Source organism: Gorilla gorilla, chromosome 1, assembly GCF_029281585.2.
Source record: "Gorilla gorilla gorilla isolate KB3781 chromosome 1, NHGRI_mGorGor1-v2.1_pri, whole genome shotgun sequence".
NCBI lineage: Eukaryota > Metazoa > Chordata > Mammalia > Primates > Hominidae > Gorilla > Gorilla gorilla.
In genome coordinates this window covers 56,725,740-56,742,887 of record NC_073224.2, presented here as the reverse complement: position 1 = coordinate 56,742,887, position 17,148 = coordinate 56,725,740, and the positions used below count along the sequence as shown (strand labels likewise).

The window sequence follows — 17,148 nt, the reverse complement described above, 5'->3', positions numbered from 1 at the left end:
CTAAAAATGCAAAAAGTAGCTGGGTGTGGTGGCATGCACCTGTAATCCCAGCTACTTGGGAGGTTGAGGTGAGAGGATTGCTTGAGCCCAGGAGTTCAAGGCTATAGTGGGCTATGATTCTGCCACTGCACTCCAGCCTGGGCGACAGAGTGAGACTCCATCAAAAAGAAAGGAAAGAAAAGGAAGAAAGGAAGAAAGAAAGGAAGAAAGGAAGAAACGGAAAGGAAAGGAAGGAAGGAAGGAAGGAAGGAAGGAAGGAAGGAAGGAAGGAAGGAAGGAAGGAAGGAAGAAAGAGAGGAGGAGAGGGAGGGAAGGAAGGAGGGAAGAAAGAGAGAAGGAATAACCTGCCTGGGCACAGTGGCTCACGCCTGTAATCTCAGAAATTTGGGAGGCCGAGGTGGGCGGATTACCTAAGATCAGGAGTTTGAAACTAGCCTGGCCAACATGGTGAAACCCCCGTCTCTACTAAAAATACAGAAACTAGCCAGGCATGGTGGCAGGCACCTGTAATCCCAGCTACTCAGGAGGCTGAGGCAGGAGAATTGCTTCAATCCCAAAGGCGGAGATTGCACCATTGCACTCCAGCCTGAGTGACAAGAGCAAAACTCCATCTCAGAAAAAAGAAAGAGAGAGAGAGAGAGAGAGAGAAAGAAAGAAAGAAAGAAAGAAAGAAAGAAAGAAAGAAAGAAAGAATAACCTCTCCTTTTACTTACATAAAGGCTGATTTTTTAAAATAATCTCTCAATAAACTGTGTAAAGAATATTTAGTGCTGCACTGAATACAAAACTGAGGACTTTATTCAAAGATGGTGTAGACCAAAGTCACATTAATTTTTTTGTTAAATGCCTCTAGTTCATCAGATAGCCAAATCAGAAGTCAAATCTGGCATCCATCCTTTATCATAAAGGTATGGAGCTTACCTTAGGCGTTACTATGAAAAGAAATTCAGTGTCAATTGTTCAAATAATTAGCCCATTAACTGACACCCCAAATCTGATACAATGATTAGCTGCAGACAAGCCTAACTAACCGCAGTACTGAGACTGGATTTGGGAAAGAATGCAAAAGTGTGTTTACTTTTAATTAACTAACTAAAGGGAAAGCATTCCTTAAACCTCCCTCCAGTTGGGCAACCACTTTATAAAAATTAAAATTTCATCATATCAGAACAAAGAAATGCAGATCAGGACCAGCAAGAATGTGCAGTTATTTGTCATTCTGCTCTAATTCCTCTACCAAAATGGACTAGTCATGGCCATTTTACTAGAACTGTGATTAGAAAGCTTGGGCATCTCAGTTAAAAAGTGCACATTGGCCAGGTGCAGTGGCTCTCACCTGTAATCCCAGCAATTTGGGAGGCCAAGGCAAGAGCATAACTTGAGGCCAGGGGTTCAAGACCAGCCTGGGCAACATAGTGAGACCCCCCCACCATCTGTACAAAAATAAAAAAAAGTAGCCAGATGTGTTGTTTGCTTGCTTGCAGTAGGAGGCTGAGGCAAGGGGATTGCTCGAGGCCAGGAATTCGAGGCTGCAGTGAGCTGTGATCACGCTACTGCATTCCAGTCTGGGTAACAAAGTGAGACCTTGCCTCTAAAAAAGAAAAAAGAAAAAGCTCATGTCTTTAAAGTAGTTTGCTCCTGGCACTCTAGGTTGTGGTTCTCTTGAAGCCTATAAATTTGGGATTGTACAAAATATATTCTTAAGCATTTTAACTTTTAGCTTGTCAACTGTTGGAGTTTCAGGATTCACATCTCTTATTTAAAAATAAAATAGGTTTCAGTGTTGTCATGTACCTGGCTAATGTCACCTGCCTGTTTAATGGACACTGTACTTCCTTTCCACCATTTATTATAGAAAATCCCACCCCTTGTCCCCTGTGTCTACTGATTGTCCTCAATTTTCTGTTCACTGATGATTCAGAAGCAAAGAGATGATGGATGTAACTCTCAGACAGCCTAAGCCTCACAACTGGGGAGGAAAAAGGGCATGACCACTTCATGTCTTTAGCTTGGTACACAGAAACCAGGTTCTTTCTACTGACTCTCAAAGGACATTCTGACCTTTTTGATTTGGTTTCCTACTACAGGATTTGTCTGAGATCACCGTATAGTACTACAAGAATGTCAATAACCATCTGCCAAACTATAAAAGGCGAAAAGACTAGGAGCCAAACTGGCTATGTAATTTACCATGGTGAGTGACAGGACACACTGACCTTATTTGACAAACCCTGAAGCCAGATCTGGTCCCAGCTCAATAAAGAAGAGAGTACAGCAGAGTGATGAGCACTCGAGCTCTAGGACTAGATAGACCCATGAATCTCAGCCCCAGTCCCTCCTAGCCAGTGGACCTTGGGGAAATAATTTAACTTTAAAACTCTTTGCTTTTCTTGTCCCTTTTTTTTTTTCTTTTTTTTTTTTTTTTTTTTCTGAGACGGAGTCTCACTCTGTCACCTAGGCTAGGGTGCAGTAGCACAATCATAGCTCACTATAGCCTCGAACTCCTGGGCTCAAGCAATTCTCCCAACCACAGCCTCCTGAGTAGCTGGGCCTACAGGTGTGCACCACCACACCTGGCTAATTTTTGTATTTTTAATAGAGACAGGGTTTCACCATGTTGGCTAGGCTGGTCTCAAACTCCTGACCTCAAATGATCTGCCTGCTTTGGCCTCCCAAAGTACTGGGATTACAGGTGTGAACCAGCGTGCTCAGCCTAAAATTTCTTTAACAGAGAGGAGCTCTCTCTCTGTTGCCCAGGCTGGTCTCAAACTTCTGGGCTCAAGTGATCCTCCTGCCTCGGCTTCCCAAAGTGCTAGGATTAGAGACATGAGCCATCCAACCCAGCCACGGTAACTGTTTTAAACAGCGGGATATAAAACAATATACACAATATGTTATAGTTTTGTCTACATTTAATTTGGGGTTTTGCTTTTGTTTTTTGTTTTGAGACAACATCTCACTCTGTCACCTAGGCTAGAATGCAGTGGAGAGAACAGGGCTCACTGCAGCCTCAACCTCCCAGGCTCAAAAAATCTTCCTGCCTTAGGCCCCTGCCTAGCTGGGACCACAGGTTCATGCCATCACACCTGGTTAATTTTTTTAGTTTTTGTAGAAATGGGGTCTCATTTTGCTGTTCAGGCTGCTCTTGAATTCCTGGGTTCAAGTGGTCGTCCTGCTTTGGCCTCCCAAAGTGCTGGAATTACACGACCAGCCAATATTTAAATATTTAAATACATAGATATCTCCTAGAAGAAAATACTTTAAAACATGATCTCAGAATGTCAGGATTACAGGTGATTCATGTATCTTTCCTTTTGCTTGTCCACTAAATTGTTTTAATCTCTCTTTTTTTGCATACAGACTTTTATATAAATGCATAAATGTGATCATAAATTTATACTTTATTTTCTCCTTTTTTGCTTGATTCTTTCACTCATATAGTTGCTTGATTGCTCATGCAACAATAAATTCTTCCCATGAATACTTCACTTTTTTTCCTTCTAGAATATGAATCCTGATATTTCACTCTTTTTTTTGTTCCAGCACAAGGTCTCAATGTCCCCCAGGCTGGAGTACAGTGGCATAATCACTGTACTCACTGTAGCTCACTGTAGCCTCAAACTCTTGGGCTCAAGTGATCTTCCCACCTCAGCCTCCCAAAGTGCTGAGATTACAGACATGAGGCACTGTGCTCGGCCTATTATTCTTTTTTTTTTAAGTGGCATTCAAAATGAAAAATATCTGGCCAGGCATGGTGGCTCACACCTGTAATCGGAGCACTTTCGGAGCCTAAGGCAGGTGGATCACCTGAGGTCAAAAGTTCGAGACCAGCCTGCCCAACATGGTGAAACCCTGTCTCTACTAAAAATACAAAAAATTAGCTGGTTGTGGTGGCAGGAGCCTGTAATTCTAGTTACTCGGGAGGCTGAGGCAGGACAATCATTTGAACCTGGGAGGCAGAGGTTGCAGTGAGCTGAAATTGTGCTATTGCCCTCCAGCCTGGGCAACAAGAGGGAGACCCCGTCTCAAAAAGAAAAAAAAAAGAAAATGAATGAGTTTCATTTGGGGCATTATGCATATGTTTACTGAAGGACATATATAAGGACACAGTGCATTACCAACTCTGTTTACAGTTCTTTGAGTTTCTCCAGTGTATACCAGCAATATTAATATTGATAGCAAATGTATTGGCTGCCATGTTCCAGGCATACATATCATTAAATTCACAAAATAATTTGTCAAGCATTATAATAGCATTTCAAGCAACATAATAGCATTGAAGTCAGACATGTATTTGAGTCCAGCTCTATCAATCATATACCATCTGTGTAGCATTGGTCAAATTACTTAAAATTTTCAAGCATTAATTTTTCTCATATATAAAATAGAGGTAAATAAATTTTTTTAAAACTAAGTGATAGAACGTATGTAAAGCACTTAAAAGAGTGTCTGGCATAATTATGTGCTCAATAAGTGTAGAAATGGCCAGGCACAGTGGCTCATGCCTGTAATTTTAGCACTTTGGGAGGCTGAGATGGGAGGATCACTTGAGGCCAGGAGTTCGAGACCAGCCTGGGCAACATAGTGAGACCCTCATCTCTATTTTTTAAAAAGGCAAAAAGAAAAAATGAAGATAAAAAAGTGTAGAAATAATATGTGAGTGTACAGATGTAAAGAAGGCTTGAAAATGTAGTCAAAAATCACATTTCTATTTACAGAGCTGTTCCAATTCTAATGTATCCTAATATTAGTATAAGTAAAATAAAGTTTTAAGATCATTTAGTATGATCTTAAAGCTTGAGATTATACTAAATGGTCTTAAAGCAAAAAGGCACAATTTTTTTTTTTTTTTTTTTTTTTTTGAGACAGAGTTTCACTCTTGTTTCCCAGGCTGGAGTGCAATGGCACGATCTTGGCTCACCGCAACCTCTGCCTCCCGGGTTCAAGTGATTCTCCTGCCTCAGCCTCCCAAGTAGCTGGGATTACAGGCATGTGCCACCACGCTCAGCTAATTTTGTACTTTTAGTAGAGATGAGATTTCTCCATGTTGGTCAGGCTGGTCTCAAACTTCCGACTCAGGTGATCTGCCCGCCTCGGCCTCCCAAAGTGCTAGGATTACAGGCATGAGCCACCACATAAGCCTCTTTTTAAAAAAATTATTAGGTAAATATAGAAAAAGTGGATAGGTCGTGACCTTCTGAAAAGTGCAAACGGATCAGGAAAATCTAAAATGCTAATATTTAGTATCAAAATAATGCTTGAGGGTATAAGTTGTCAGATTCATGGAAATAAAAAAGGTAGAAAGTGAGCCTATGTTTTTGAAACTCTTTTTGGTTTTACAATTTCATATAGTATAAAGTGACCTTTTTAAGTATCCCCAGTGTCTTTAATTAACTCTTTCTTTTTCTTTTCTTTTTTTTTTTTTTGAGACGCTTTGTCACCCAGGCTGGAGTGCAGTGGCCACATCCACCTCCTGTGTTCAAGCAATTCTTGTGCCTCAGCCTCCCAAATGGCTGGGATTATGGGTGCACGCCACCACACCTAGCTAATTTTTGTATTTTTAGTAGAGCCAGGGTTTTACCATGTAAAACCCTGGCACACACCTGTGCCACACACCTGTAGATCTGTGATTAGTCAAAATAGCATAAATGCAGATATGTTATATGTTCTATTATATTTAAGAAAGAAAGGATAAAACCAAAAAGGAAAGAGTTAATTGGCTGGGCGTGTTGGCTCACGCCTGTTATCCAGCACTTTGGGAGCCGAGGCCGGTGGATTACTTGAGGTCAAGAGTTTGAGACCAGCCTGGCCAACATGGTGTGTGCCACCATATAGCTAATTTTGTTTATTTTTTATAGAGATGAAGTCTCATTATGTTGTTTAGGCTGGTCTTGAACTCTTGGGCTCAAGTTATTCTCCTGCCTAAGCCTCCCAAAGTGCTGGGATTACAGGTGTGAGCCATCATGCCCAGATACCTTTTTTTTTAATTAAAAATAATATTATTTGTATTATCTTATTTCACAAAAGACTGAGAGGGCAAAAAAAAAAGTCGATTAAAATCACTGAAACATAAATCAAAATTGAGTTATATAGCCCCATGTAAGTTTCACCCATATAAAATATTTCAGTCTAGAGGAAAATCTATTATTTGAATGATTGTTTTATTTATGTAGTCTGCCAGACTATTAGGTAATATATAACATCCAATTTCATGAATTAAGATTGCCTGAGATGGCTGGGTGTGGTGGCTCATGCCTGTAATCCCAGCACTTTGGGAGGCCAAGGCAGGTGGATAACCTGAGGTCAGGAGTTTGAGACCAGCTTGGCCAACATGGCAAAACCCTATCTCTATGAAAAATACAAAAATTAGCCGGGTATGGTGACATGTGCCTGCAGTCCCAGCTACTTGGGAAACTGAGGCAGGGGAATAGGTTGAACCCAGGAGGTGGAGGTTGCAGTGAGCCAAGATTGTGCGGCTGCACTGTAGCCTGGACAACAAAACGAGACTTTGTCTCAAAAAAAAAATGCCTGAGATCTATTTTGTAGCTTTGTGTTTTAATAATAATTATGCTGTGATTCCTAGGGAAATCACTTTGGATATGCTACAGTTTCCTCTTTTAAAAACAATTTAGATCATTTAGTTGTTTGCTTAAATGTCTTTAAAGGCCTTAAATTGAAACAAAATGATATTGAGTTTATTTCTTGTACTCTAAGTAAAGATATGAACTATGAGCCATCAGACACAGATCATAGATTGTGATAAACGTGGGGAACTCAGCACAAGCCTACAAGAGAGTAAAGTCTTAAACATTCAATTGCCAAAAGATTGACTAAGGCTCTGTTTAATTATTAGTGTTATAAAAAGTGAGTAATATTTACCTGGCCATAATCGTATTGTGTAAAAGTCACTTATCTTTCCTGCCAGGTGCCACATTTCTCACAGTTATTTAAAAGAATGAGAAGAAATCTTTACTTAGTCACTCCTTTCCAAAATGTACCGTTCCATCATCTTATATAATTTGGCAGAGGAGAGGATCATTAAGAAAGTTGATAAAAAATAAAAAGTGCCAACCCTAGCTCAGGTTCTGTACAAAATCAGTGACAAATGCCTATGTTAGCAAAGGGTACAAGCAAAAATGCACTATTAAGCAATGGTTTGGCAGTAACTAACTGGTTCAGTACTTATAAGACTTCTGTTAAAAACTCCTCCATATCTGATGCAATCAGTCTATTTGAATGATGAAAATTTTAAGGTGTTTGTTGTTAATAAACCCATATTATAAACATACTGAAAGGGCCTTTCTAGTTTGTTCATGCAAGGGGTTAATGATAAATCCAATTTTGCAGGAATATCAATTCCTAATAGATATGTCATAATGTCTTGGAATAATGTTGTCAGGAAGTTTACAGTGACTGTAATTCATTAACTAAACTTTAACATCATCATGCAATATGGGTTCAGGTGACATTGTTGAATACTTTTTGGATTTTGGCAAAGATGCCTTAGAGTCATTAGCTATCTGTCAATAATTTACGAATCCTTTCTGAAATCTGTTAGCAAATATTTTTTATCATTATAAACATATTCTTGTAAATGTGAGTCATTATAAGTATTCCATGTTGTGGTATCGAATGAGTTCAATGGGGTAGTGAAGGTGTTTAAAACAGAATGTTGTAATGGAAAATGCCCACACTTGCCAAATGGAAAGGGTCAGATGATACCTTGATTGAGAAAAAATAAATACAAAAACTGAGGGTGTGATTTGTTTTGTGTCCTCCCCCCAGCATGGCCAGAACATAAATTGCTTGTTAACTGTCACTGAGGCTGAGTCCCAAGCATCTGTTATTTGTACCACATGTGAACATTACTCTAGCCTCACTTTCAGAAAAATATGTTCATTTCTCACAAAGTACTGAGTACGTATTTCTATTCAATCAGCCTGATGGATAAGCTTCAAAGGACCAAAGTAACTCATTAATATAATGTTTCCTCAACAAGCCAGTGAGTTTTGTAGGAAAGCAAGAGAGTGACAAATCGCAAATAGTGTCTTTTAAAGATTCTGTTAGGAGTTATTAGGCAAGCTGGTAATACTACCACCCCCAATTTTTTGTACATTCTTAAAAATAATTATGTCTGATTAGAGGCAGACAGTATAGCATGAAATTCAATCTTTGTGCTGTTACATGCTTTGTTAACCATGTACAATAAGGACGAGAAAAAAGCAAATCACTTTATTTTTGGATTTATTATTATTAATAATTATTTATTCCTTATTCCTCATTATTTATTATTTCATTTATTATTTAAGAGATAGAATGTCACTATATTGCGCAGGCTGGTCTCAAACTCGTGCCCTCAAGTGATCCTCTTGCTTCAGCCTTTCAAAGTGCTGGGATTTCAGGTGTTAAGCCACCGTGCCCAGCCACAAATCACTTTATGATGCTGTTTAATTATATGAATCCTATGAGGTCTTCTAAAAGGTCTCCTATAAGGTCTCTAATAGTGTATGTGACTAGGATAGAACTGGTGTCAGAAACGAAACCCAAAAACAGAAACTTTAGTATGTCTTCTAAAATTCCACTAAGGAAGATGTGTCTTTCACTTAAGATCCCAAGTCACATAGCCCATAATCACTTTTTTTTTTGGTTTGTTTTTTTGAGATGGAGTGTCACTTTGTCACCCAGGCTGGAGTGCAGTGGCACGATCTTGGCTCACTGCAACCTCCGTCTCCTGGGTTCAAGCAATTGTCCTGCCTCAGCCTCCGGAGTAGCTGGGATTACAGGCGTGTACCACCTTTCCCGGTTAATTTTTTGTATTTTTAGTAGAGACAGGGTTTCACCATGTTGGCCAGGCTGGTCTTGAACTCCTGATGTCAAGTGATCCACCTGCCTCAGCCTCCCAAAGTGCTGGGATTACAGGTGTGAGCCACTGCGCCCAACCTCCATATTCACTTTTGATGACACGTTGAGTACTTTCTTTCTCTGACATGATACTGAGTACTTTATTTCTCATTTACATCTTACCACAAAAACTACTGGATTTCATCATTTTTGTCATTTTTACTTATGAGGAATTCAAGGCTTAAAAAAGCCAAGCATTACTTTGCCACCAAGAAGGAGGCAAAGTACAAATGGAAGCCCTGAGCTTTCTGACCTCAAATCCTAGGCTCTTAACCACCCTGCTACCCTGCCTTCATTCTTACCATGATCTCATAATTTGTGCTTATATAGGCTGCATTCAGCAACCCAAACTGACTGGTTTCCTCAGGAAAACTGTTAGAGCTACAACCAGTGCATTGAGAGGATCCGATGGACAATGTAATTTTATGGACTGAATGATATGAAAGGCCTCAGGAAATGTGTATCCAACACTTTGGCAGGTGTAAAAGAAGACCTACATATTTCAAAGCAGTTACAGATGCAAAATACGTCCATAGAAATATATGTTCCATATACTTGGAAGGCCAAGGCAGAAGGATCGCTTGAGCCCAGGAGTTCGAGACCAGCCTGGGCAACATGGTGATATACCGTCCCTACAAAAAAATACAAAAATTAGCTGGGCCTCGTGGCTCACACCTGTAATCCCAGCACTCTGGGAGGTCGAGGTGGGTGGATCACCTGAGGTCAGGAGTTTGAGACCATCCTGGCCAACATGGTGAAACCCCATCTTTACTAAAAATACAAAAATTAGCTGGGCATGGTGGTGGGTGCCTGTAATCCCAGCTACTTGGGAGGCTGCCATAGAAGAATCACTTGAACCTGGGAGGTGGAGGTTGCAGTGAACCGAGATCGTGCCACTGCACTCCAGCCTGGGTGACAGAGTGAGACCCTGTCAAGAAAGAAAGAAGAAAGAAAAGAGAAAGAAGGAAAGAAGGAAAGGAAGGAAGAAAGGAAGGAAGGAAGGAGAGGGGGAAGGGAGGGGAGGGGCGAGGGGAGGGGAGGAGGGGAGAGGAGAGGAGAGGAGAGGGAGAAAAAGAGAGAGAGAGAAAGAGAGAGAGAAGATGGAAGGTCCCTTCTGGGTTTCCATCTAAAATCAAAGAAGAAATCATTGGTTTCAATAATAATATTTTAAAATCCACCCTATGATTTTTTTTCTTTAAAAGAAAAATATCAATCTAAGAAAATAATACCTAACATGGTGTTAATGAAAAGTAGGTTGGATTGGTTATGTGTACATAAGAACTTAAAGCTCAAAGGAAAAAACAGCACGTATACCAGCATGTTGACCTGGCTCCGCTGACAGCCAGGATTACCAGTTATTTCACTTGGTGTGTACCAGTGCTACTTGGAAACTACCCACCTTCCAAGAGCAGGTCTACTCAATAAAATCTTACTTTCATGAGGCTGTGAGGATATCCAACTGGGGACATTTCTTATACTCAGAAGACCACAAGTCACGAATGTGGCCACTTCTGATTCTGACTTCAGGGGTCACCCAGACCCCAAGCCACCCCAATCTGATAAAGGCAAGTTCACCTTGGGCAAAGTTCAGAGCCAGCAGCACAGCTGAAAGGCAGTGGACAGCACTTTCGGATGCTGTATTCCAACATTTCAACTGACATGAAGTGAGGCAAGAGGGGAAATAACTAACAGTAATCTGATTAAAAAACAAAAGAGAAAAAAAAAGGGCCGGGTGTGGTGGCTCATGCCTGTAATCCCAGCACTTTGGGAGGCCGAGGCGGGTGAATCACCTGAGGTCAGGAGTTCGAGACCAGCCTGGCCAACATGGCAAAACCCTGTCTCTACTAAAAATACAAAAATTAGCTGGGCATGGTGGCACGTACCTGTAATCCCAGCTACTAGGGGGGCTGAGGCAGGAGGATCGCTTGAACCTGGGAGGCGGAGGTTGCAGTGAGCCAAGATTATGCCACTGCAGTCCAGCCGGGGCAATGGAGCAAGACTCTGTCATAAAAAAAAAAAAAAAAAGGACTGGCCTGGGTTTACAGGTAGCTCACACCTGTAATCCCAGCACTTGGGGAGGCTGAGGCAGGAGGATTGCTTGAGACCAGGAGACCAACCTGGGCAATACAGCAACACACTGTCTCTACAAAACATTTAAAAAATTAGCTGGGTGTGGTGGTACACATCTGTAGTCCTAGTTACTCAGGAGGCTGAGGCAGGAGGATTGCTTAAGTCCATGAGTCTGAGGTTGCAGTGAGCTATGACTGTACCACTCCATTCCAGCCTGGGTGACAGAGTGAGATCCCATCTCTAAATAAATTAATAGACCATAAATTCTGTAATGTGAATCTTTAGACAAAGACTACTAAATCTATCATCTGATATATGAAGTTTTGTTACAACAAATGTTTATATATTGAGTTAAAAATTATCTGTACCCATACACACAACCTGCATTTACTTAGTTTAAAAGGAGTGTCAATATTAAAATTGAGGGTTTTGGCCGGGTGCGGTGGCTCACGCCTATAATTCCAGCACTTTGGGAGGCCAGGTAGATCATCTGAGGTCAGAAGTTTGAGACCAGCCTGGCCAACACGGTGAAACCCCATCTCAACTAAAAATGCAAAAATTAGCCGGGCATGGTGGTGTGCCCCTGCAATCCCAGCTACTCAGAAGGCTGAGGCGGGAGAATTGCTTGAACCCGGGAGACAGAGGCTGCAGTGAGCCGAGATCGTGCCACTGCACTCCAGCCTGGGCGACAGAGCGAGACCCCATCTCAAAAAAAAAAAAAAATTGTTATTTTGTTGTTATTGTTGTTTTTGAAGACGGAGTCTCACTCTGTTGCCCAGGCTGGAGTGTGGTGGCATGATCTTGGATTGTGTTCTTCCAGGGTTGCAGAGAGAAGTGCAACAGCGTCTCATTGCAACCTCTGCCTCCCAGGTTCAAGCAATTCTCCCACCTCAGCCTCCCAAGTAGCTGGGATTACAGAGGTGCACCATCACACCCAGCTAATTTTTGCATTTTTAGTAGAGATGGAGGTTTCACCATGTTGGCCAGGCTGGTCTCGAACTCCTGACCTCAGGTGATCCGCCTGCCTTGGCTTCCCAAAGTGCTGGGATTACAGGTGTGAGCCACCATGCCCAGCCTAAGAATAATAACTTTATAACTATGAAAAATGTGTTACATATTCACCATTTTGCCAGCATTAATCTCAAAGCATAAGTTTTACTTTTTGGGGATAAAGAGATAGATTATGTTTTAGCCATATGACCAATGTAGAAACAAGCTAAGGTTAACTCCTCATCTAATGAATAGGCCCGATAAAAAAGTTGGTTGACCACAACATGAATAAATAAATAACCATAAGCTTGGAAATGCTACCTGTAGTATTTCAGAGTGTCGATCACATTTGTAGTCATCACTTAAAGAATTAATGTCTGCCAATGTTATCATTTAAAATGTATTTACAGAGGTCAGAAGAGCTATGTCTGTTCTCCTCTATGCAAAGAGGTGATGACATCAAGGGGTATGTCACAAGCCAAAGTTTAGTTAGCCTAAGTTAGTTAGCTGGTTTGCAGTTTTATCCACTAAGTCTGATCTTCTGACCCCTCAGTTTTACAACTTTCCACTCTCTGTGCTGCATAGCACCTCTCCACTTCTGAGTTAATCATTTCTTTGCCATTATCTGGCAAGAATTCTTATCTCTTTTGCTGTCACTTTATAACAGGGTCCTCTTATCAACCTGCATAGAGTCATGTGATGAGTCAAAGCCTATCAAAAGTTTCCATTCTTCTGATTAGAAACCATCATGAAACTGGATACATGGTTTACAGCAGGTCACTAATGTTGGAAAAAGTACAGAGTCCAGGGAAAGACTTGCTTGTAACTTCATGAATTCTGGATTTTTTTTTTCCTTTGCTTTTTCTTAACTTTCACTAAGGGTTACTGTAGTCTGATGTGTCCTTCCCAAGGCCACGAAATTTGACAAGCTGCACTTTTCTTTTGCTCAATGATTTCTGCTTTAAGCCAAAGAACTGCCTATAATTTCACGAAGAATGTCTTCTAATTCAGATACTGGGGATTTACAAGAGTCTTTAAAGCACGGACTTACACCTATTGGTAAGTAGGAGTTTCTCTATTGATCATCTATTTATTTTGCTACTACATACATATAATTTAATCTTGTTGATGGATTTTGCATTTTAAGTCATGGATTTTCCTATTATGTTTATTAAAAGCACATAATAAGCCTATGTATATATATCGCACATTTATCTTTCTTGCAGTTCAAAAAAAGCAAATGGATATTTCAACATATGAATATTATTCATTATATCTAGTGTTTACTGGTGTCATTCTAATACCCTAACCAGCCAGAAAATATAATTTATACTTTATCAATTTCAACTTTAATATTTTCTGATAATTTTTAATCAGAAATAATAAGCTAAAATTTGAACAATCTGAAACAAGTTAATCATATTGAGTGATCATTGATCAAACTTTAACAGATAGCTGTCAAGTATTTGTTACTTTTCAACCCACACAAAAGTATGGTGTCTTATTCTCTGCTTATACCGTAAAAAATTTTCATTTTATTTTCCTGGGGAATGAAAGTCATGCCCCCACCTCCAAAAAAAAAAAAAAAAAAAAAAAAAACCAAAAAAACTAGACCATCATTAGTAAAGGATTTGAAGTTAAGAGCTACTGTTTCTCGCAACAATTAGTATATTTTGTTTTTACAAACAGAAATAAGTAAATAAAGCTACTATTCATTTAAAAAATAGTTACAAACTTGTGAATTTTATAGCAAGACTACATTCAATTAATTCTAAAAGTAAAGGACTAAAGGGAAGTGATTCCCAGTGGTCTGTAATTATTTGTCTGTTGGAAGTCAGGCCCTTCTGCCTTTCCCCAGTTTTTGAAGGACCTGTGCCTTTTCTGGCAGCATTTGCCTAGGCTTTCAGACTGGAATTTCCCTCCGAATTTGCAGGGGCCTGTCATGAGCTCTCTGAGTCTCAGCTCCATTATAACAAGAAAGAAAATCAAGGCTTGAGTTTTTCCTCTTTTTTCCTTCCTAGTCAGCTGACTCCACAGAATGCAGTGATTGCTTTTTTTATGGGCCAACTACACCCTAAAGTATATCACTTGAGGAAATGTTTACCAAAAATGTTCTATACTTACGAAAAAGAAAACATGGGGAAGGCAAGCAGGGTGTAACACACAATCAATTGTTCTGCAGATAACACAGAAAATACAGGCACAAGAAAGATGAGAGAGAAGCACACAACCATTTCGCATCTTTTTCGTCGGGCAGAACCGCCGCGGTGCGCAGGCAAGGAGTCCTTCCCGGCAGCTCCGCGCAGCTCCGGTTCCGCGTCCGGGGCCGCAGCTAGAGCGCGCTCGGGCCGGAGACGCGGACTGCGCGCGCACGGGGGACGCGCGCTCGAGGGCTCGCGCCCGCGCGGGCGGTCTTGGGCTCCTGCTGCGCGCAGCCCCAGCTGGCCGCTGCCAAAATAGAGTTGAGCTGGGTCGGGAGACCACACACGCCGATCCCCCACAGTCTCCCCCAGACCCCATGGGTGAATTAAAGAGGGTAAGGTAGGGGAAAGAGACGCTGTTGCACTTTTCTCTGCAACCCTGGAAGAACTGTGTTTCCACCCATCGCACGCGCAACTCACATCGCAAGGGACCGAGGCGGGTACACTCTGAGCGTAAACAGAGAACACCTGCAGCTCTGGAATCGGTCCCACCGCAGAGGGCTGGGAACCGGAGGACTGTCGGTCCAGCCCATAAGGGGCTGCTGGGGACTAAACCTCAAGAAAAGTACCGAAGAAGGCTCTCCCCTGGCCTCAGCGAGACTACACCAACATCCTAAACCTGTGCAGGCACTTCCGGGCGCCGGATTCCGGGATAACAAAATTCCAGTCAATTTGCCGGTAAAAGAGACCTCTTTCAGGATCTTGTTCGCAGCCACCCGCCCCTTCCCAACCCAAGCACATCCCCTCCGCCTCCTGGTATTGCAGCCCCGCAGGTGGTTGTGAGGTGTCCGCACCTGCAACATCTTAGTGACCCTGAGGCGGCTGTGGCACCGGGAGACAATCTGTTTACCTCGTAGCCTCCACGAGGGTGCTAACGGTCGTTCCCAGGGTGAATGGCTGGACGGAGCCATCCAAAGGGCTGAGGGAGAGGAAGAGAGGGCGGTGAGGAGCCTTCGGACTGAACTGTTGGATTGAAGGGCCTGACCCGATTCCTGAGGGAGAGATGCCCCTTGAATGGGTCTTTCTGATTGCCCAGGGTAGCCCCACTGGGAAGAACCCACGGGTGCAGCTGTAGAGAGTGTCTGAGGGTCTCGAGGGTAGCTTTCAGATGGCAAATTGCAAGTTGGGCTGTGTTGAGTGGTTCACAAAACCGAGCCCGGTGTATGTAGACATCAGTCAGGGTTTACAATTCTATATTTAATTCAGTTGTGTTGTACTAGGAAATGAGCCTCCTTTTGTTTAAAAAGCTGTCTCCATGGTTTTTAACTAGGGGCTACATCTTGTATGCACACTGATGGTTACATGAAAGTTTTGTATAGATGTCTGTGCTTGTATAGAAAAGCAGAATTAAGATAAAGTTGTTCCTTCTGCCTACCTGCAAGATAATCATTCATTGTAGTGTAAAAGCAGCACACTCAGGTTATAACTAGATTGTTCCCTTAAAGTTAACTAACTCTGGGACACTGGCCAGACTCTTGGTTTCTGGTCTCGGTTTACTTCTTTCTCCCAGGTGGGATGATTCTATTGAATAATATGCAGTACTAACTTTAGAGGCTTTTTATACTTACCTATATCAAGAAAAGAGCCATATCTGTGTGGTAGGAAATATGTTATACATAAAACAAATATTTATTGACCACTCCCACAATGTGCCCAATATTATGCTTTGATTCATATTAAATTTCCATAATTCTTCAAATTAACTGCATTTGCAGAATATTTTATGCACTCAGTATAATATTGCATATTATCCACAGAAGGTTATGTCTGCATACTTAGGGGTACATGATACACAGTGCAAACACTGTATTGAGTCTGTAATGTGAGTCTTGCTATCTGGTCCCCTGAACACTCTGAGTCTGATTTTATTTCAGTGATAACCTCCAGCAAGCTCTGTGCTCATAAGGATCTCTGAAAGTAGACGTTTCATCAGCGGAAAGTGTGATAGCCATTATGTCACCCTAACCTCCAGCGAGCTTTATTTAGAATGCCAGCCACACAAGCCCATGTTCTGATTCTCATAGTTGGGGCTTAGGCTGCCAGTTTCTTCTATGAAGCTAAACTCTACAGCCTCCCTTCTTTCGATGCCCGAGTCCATCTCCAAAACAGTGCTTCTCAGATTCCTCTTTTCTGGCCTGGATCCACAGGTAGTGACCAGAGTTAAAAGAGTTCTTGGGCCAGGCACAGTGTCTCAAACTGGTAATCCCAACACTTTGGGAGACTGAGGATGGAGGATCACTTGGGCCCAGGAGATCCAGACCAGCCTAGGCAACATAGTGAGACCCAGTCTCTACAAAAAATAAAAAAATAAAAAAATAAATAATTAGCTGGGTGTAGGTGTGGTGGCATGTGCCTGTAGTCCCAGTGACTAGGGCTTGGGGGTTGAGGTAGGAAGATCACTTGAGCCAGGGAGGTTGAGGATGCTGTGATTGTACCATTGAACTCCAGCCTGGGCAACAAAGTGAGACCCTATCTCAAAAAAACAAAACAAAACAAAACAAAAAAAGGATTTCTTTTTCTTTAACACCTTTTTTTTTTTTTTTTGAGGCAGAGTTTCGCTCTTGTTGCCCAAGCTGGAGTGCAATGGCACGATCTTGGCTCACTGCAGCCTCAGCCTTCTGGGTTCAAGAGATTCTCCTGCTTCAGCCTCCCAGGCAGCTGGGATTACAGGTGTACACCACCACGCCTGGCTAATTTTTTGTATTTTTAGTAGAAATGGGGTTTCACCATGTTAGCCAAGCTGGTCCCGAAATCCTGACCTCAGGTGATCCACCCACCTCAGCCTCCCAAAGTGCTGGGATTACAAGTGTGAGCCACCACACCTGGCATCTTTAACACCTCTTCTAACAAACCAAGAGAGATTTATAGAGGAAGGGAGAACAGAGGCTTGTTAATGCTTCTCTCCTTTACTTGACCCCTCTACCAGACACAATGTCTAGGATTATCTTGGATTCAGCCTTGAACATAAGTTGAGCTAGAGAAGGGC

The 17,148-nt window shown here is 41.8% G+C and overlaps 1 protein-coding gene across 2 annotated transcripts in view; it reads left to right on the top strand.

Moving 5' to 3' along the window:
* Positions 1-12,760: 12,760 nt before the first annotated feature.
* NR5A2 (nuclear receptor subfamily 5 group A member 2) overlaps positions 12,761-17,148 on the top strand; it is a 149,688-nt gene continuing 145,300 nt past the window's right edge. Inside the window, exon 1 of one of the 2 annotated variants that reach the window (XM_004028108.5) lies at positions 12,761-13,020. In XM_004028108.5, coding sequence (XP_004028157.1) covers positions 12,957-13,020 — 64 coding nt within the window. In that variant the 5' untranslated portion in view covers positions 12,761-12,956. The remainder of the gene's footprint in view (positions 13,021-17,148) is intronic. The other variant, XM_004028109.5, reaches the window with a different exon arrangement.